This window comes from Limulus polyphemus, unplaced genomic scaffold (assembly GCF_000517525.1).
Source record: "Limulus polyphemus unplaced genomic scaffold, Limulus_polyphemus-2.1.2 Scaffold3988, whole genome shotgun sequence".
NCBI classification, from domain to species: Eukaryota; Metazoa; Arthropoda; class Merostomata; order Xiphosura; family Limulidae; genus Limulus; species Limulus polyphemus.
In genome coordinates this window covers 274-4,325 of record NW_013669598.1, presented here as the reverse complement: position 1 = coordinate 4,325, position 4,052 = coordinate 274, and the positions used below count along the sequence as shown (strand labels likewise).

The 4,052-nt window shown below is 34.4% G+C and overlaps 1 protein-coding gene across 1 annotated transcript in view; it reads right to left on the bottom strand.

Moving 5' to 3' along the window:
• Positions 1-2,308, bottom strand: part of LOC106470415 (myosin, essential light chain-like) — a 3,946-nt gene extending 1,638 nt beyond the window's left edge. The window contains exons 1-2 of the mRNA XM_013930972.2: positions 2,117-2,308; positions 1,656-1,742 (exon numbers count right to left, since the gene is read on the bottom strand). Coding sequence (XP_013786426.1) covers positions 1,656-1,742; positions 2,117-2,276 — 247 coding nt within the window. The 5' untranslated portion in view covers positions 2,277-2,308. The remainder of the gene's footprint in view (positions 1-1,655; positions 1,743-2,116) is intronic.
• Positions 2,309-4,052: the final 1,744 nt, after the last annotated feature.

The window sequence follows — 4,052 nt, the reverse complement described above, 5'->3', positions numbered from 1 at the left end:
CTATATATATATATATATATATATATATATATATATAGAGAGAGAGAGAGAGAGAGAGAGAGAGAGACCCCAAGAACACCTGCGATACTCACCCAAGCATTGTTCTTTTTGGAAATATTTTATATATACTTAATTTGCAGTTGTGATTTGAGTTGTGTCAAAGGTATTAATCTTGTTTATAATTGGTCAGTTTCATTCGAGCGGTGAGACAAGAAGTAAAAAAAAGGGGGAATCATGAATCACGACAATAGTTAATAATAGGGATCGCACAGGAATTTGCTCAAAACTCTAATATCACATTCGGACAAAAACCATCTTACAAAGCAGACTTATCCTTGACACAACATTGAAAACTTTATTTTTCAATAGTTAAGACCACCCAAACGTTGATAATAAGCAAAATAAGTGATTTCACGATTGCCAGACAAAATCAAAATTTGCCTATTTATTAAAATTATTGTTTCACAAGCCTGCAGCAAAATTGGTTGGGTATTTTGCACCAAAACCTAAACAGATATATTATATGAAACACTGCGAATGCTCGTGGCCTATTTAAAAGTTGATTTACGTGGTTATAAATACATAAAAGATGCGTCTGCCATTGTACTCGACGTTTGTTAAACTCGTGTTTACACGAAACCTCAGGCACAAAGCCACTTGGCTCAGTAAATAATGGTTTAGTGGAAAATAAGCCGATGCAGCAGTAAACTGTTGAAAAACATGCAACATTCAACTTATCCCATATGCTTAAAATTTGTTCTCCATAATTGGACATAAAAACTTAAGAAAAAAGATTAGTAAAAATTGTTAATTTAAAAATGGGGAACAGGGATCGTCAAAAATGTACAGAAATAGTATTTACGTCATTTTCTCTAACTACAAATCCCTATTTTAACTCCATTAAAATTTATAATTACTGTAGACTTGGAGTCAAAATAGAGATTTGTTGCTTGCAAAAATAATGTGCATACTATTTCCAGCCTAGTTTATTAATATTTTTAGAGTCTCTAGTTGTAGGCTTGAATATATAATCTTAAAATTTTGATTGAACTTATTTCTGTAATTTTTTGACGACCCCTATTCCCCCTTTTTAAATTAACAATTTTTACAAATCTTCTAGAGATAGCTTTATAGATCCTATTTCAGCAGCGCAGTAAACTTCTTCAAGCAGCGCCACCCACGACTGGTGTGGAAACTCCCTTTCGCCACAGCCATTTCTAAAAACTTTTACTTGCGACGCTTTCGTCCAGAGGGATTGATTTTCTTTTGTCATTGGAAACTGTTTCTACACTCTAAACAGTAAAATTAAATAACTTAAATAATCTATTTTTACCTAACGACGGTCACATTGCTTTCACTGTTGACCATTTTTAACAGAATGAGGGAATTAACTTATTTTTCTAAAATATTACATGTCATTTAATCTTTATTTATACAAGCCCCTGTGAGTTTCAAATACTTTATATTTTACCTTTGATTTTAGGAGAACTGAACAGATAAACTCAAAATTTACGATAATTACAGAATTTCATTAACAGATTTTCATATATATATTTGCCGCCACCGTATTTATTTCATAAAAACAAACAACAAATCAGTAACAGTTTTATAAGCCATGATAAAGGCTGTAGTAGGAATATCGCTACATAACTTACGCTCATATTTAATAAACCCGTCTTCGTCTTCTTGACCAGCGCAAGTCTTCAAAATTTCTTCAACTTCAGGATCCGTAAGCCTTTCACCTGTATGAATATATATAGTTATAAGTATAGTTAAATCAAATAACAGATGTATGAAAAGTGGGATAAACAGCCACAAACTGATTGATTATACAGATAATCCGACAGAAGTATAGTTAAATCAAATAACAGATGTATGGAAAGTGGGATAACAGACACAAACTGGTTGGTTATACAGATAATCCGACAGAAGTATAGTTAAATCAAATAACAGATGTGTGGAAAGTGGGATAAACAGCCACAAACTGATTGATTATACAGATAATCCGACAGAAGTATAGTTAAATCAAATAACAGATGTATGGAAAGTGGGATAACAGACACAAACTGGTTGGTTATACAGATAATCCGACAGAAGTATAGTTAAATCAGCATACCAAGTGAGAGAAGAACATGAGCCAGTTCAGCAGCTAACATGGTACCATTCTCAGATTTGTCGTAAACTTTAAGACCTTCCATGAAGTCTGCGTGCGTTCCTTGTTCCTTCTCTTTCCTAACTTGACTGTAGATTGGTAGAAACTCATCAAAAGTTAGCATTTTTTCTCCTGAAAACAGATATTACCATCATTACAAGTTACCTGAAGCACGAACTTCGTGTCATTAACAAATAATATTATTTTTCAAAGTTAGAAATATTATTTCTTTTCAGGCACATTATGCTACCTTATACTAAAAGTAAAAAATAAAACGGACGTTTTTGGCACACTGAAAGATAAGCTCTACACAACATTCATGTTTCTGTAAAAACTAAAAATATAGTTGTTTACATTACAAGGCCATTTATGGTTGGTACTTCATATAACTTTATTATATAACAGAATAGTAAAGACAAGGAGGTATTTTCTTACTATTTTTTTTATTTAGGTTTAGGCCTTACTTTTGCTCGTGTATTTTTAAGCCTTTTTCACACGATATTTGTGTAGAAGAAAACAAACAAACAAAAACAAGTTATTTCCATGGTACTGTCGGCAGAAAACGTATTTCAAAGCTTGAAATATGTACAAATATTTATCATGTCGTGTATAAAGATCACGAGGACTATTGACTATAATCTTATACGCCACAAATTTTGATTGTTAAGTTAAAGTTAACCCGACCTGATAAGAGCTGTCCAAAGGTGTACATGGGCTATTTTGTTTTAGGATTTGTACCAAACAAGGGGGATAAAAACACGTGGGCTGTCTGTTTTAGGATTTGTACCCGAGAACGGGGACATAAAGCCTCTGAAATACGGCATTTTTAAAATATAAGTTTGGCTTTTGATTTAAAGATACAAGTACTTAATCAGTTAGATGAGTCAATTTTTACCTCCTACAAAACAAGGTATGCAATTAGCATCTAATGAGGTCATTAGGGATTTAACAACAAAAGAAACAAGGAAGGGAAACGTTATCTAACATTATCCTTTAAACAGGTTTGTTTCCTTCACGGGTACCTTCGGGGCCCGGCAAGGCCAGGTGGTTAGGGCGCTCGACTCGCAGTCTGTGGGTCGCGGGTTCGAATCCCTGTCCCACCAAACATGCTCGCCCTTTCAGCCGTGGGAACGTTATAATGTGTCGGTCAACCCCACTATTCGTTGGTAAAAGGGTAGCCCAAGAGTTGGCGGTGGGTGGTGATGACTAGCTGCCTTCCCTCTAGTCTTACACTGCCAAATTAGGCGCAGATAGCCCTCGTGGAGCTTTACGCGAAATTCAAAACAAACAAACGGGTATCTTCAGTTAGTTTTGTTAACAGAAAAGTGTTGAGCAGTGTAATTTTAGTGAAGTTTTTGTATCAAACAAGAGTAGTCCACAAAATGTTGCAAAATACAAGTTATTTAGCTACTTAGGAACAGTTATGTAGATAAGAATTTCAAAAATAAAGTTTTCAATTAGAGATTTTAGTTTTTATTTGAAATAAAAGTATTAATTTGTAATAAAACCTGTTTGATTTTTATGTTTGGGTGCATAGAATAAATAAAAAATAACGTTTCTGGCTAGGCCTTATGACTATTTGACGGGGAAAAAGGTATATTTATGCAGTTATTATCCCTTTTGTTAAAGTATATTTACGGCCTTGCTTGGCCTGGTGGTTAAGGCGCTCACTCACAATCTGCGGGTGGCTGGTTCAAATCCTCATCACCAAACATGCTCGCCCTTTCAGCTATGGGGGCGTTATTATGTTACGATCAATCCAACTATTCGTTAGTAAAAGAGTAGCCCAAGAGTTAGAGGTGGGTGTTATTGACTAGCTGCCTTCCTTCTAGTCTATCTTTGCTAAATTAGGGATAGACAGTGCAGGTATTTTTTGAGTAACTTTGTTCGAAATTCAAAA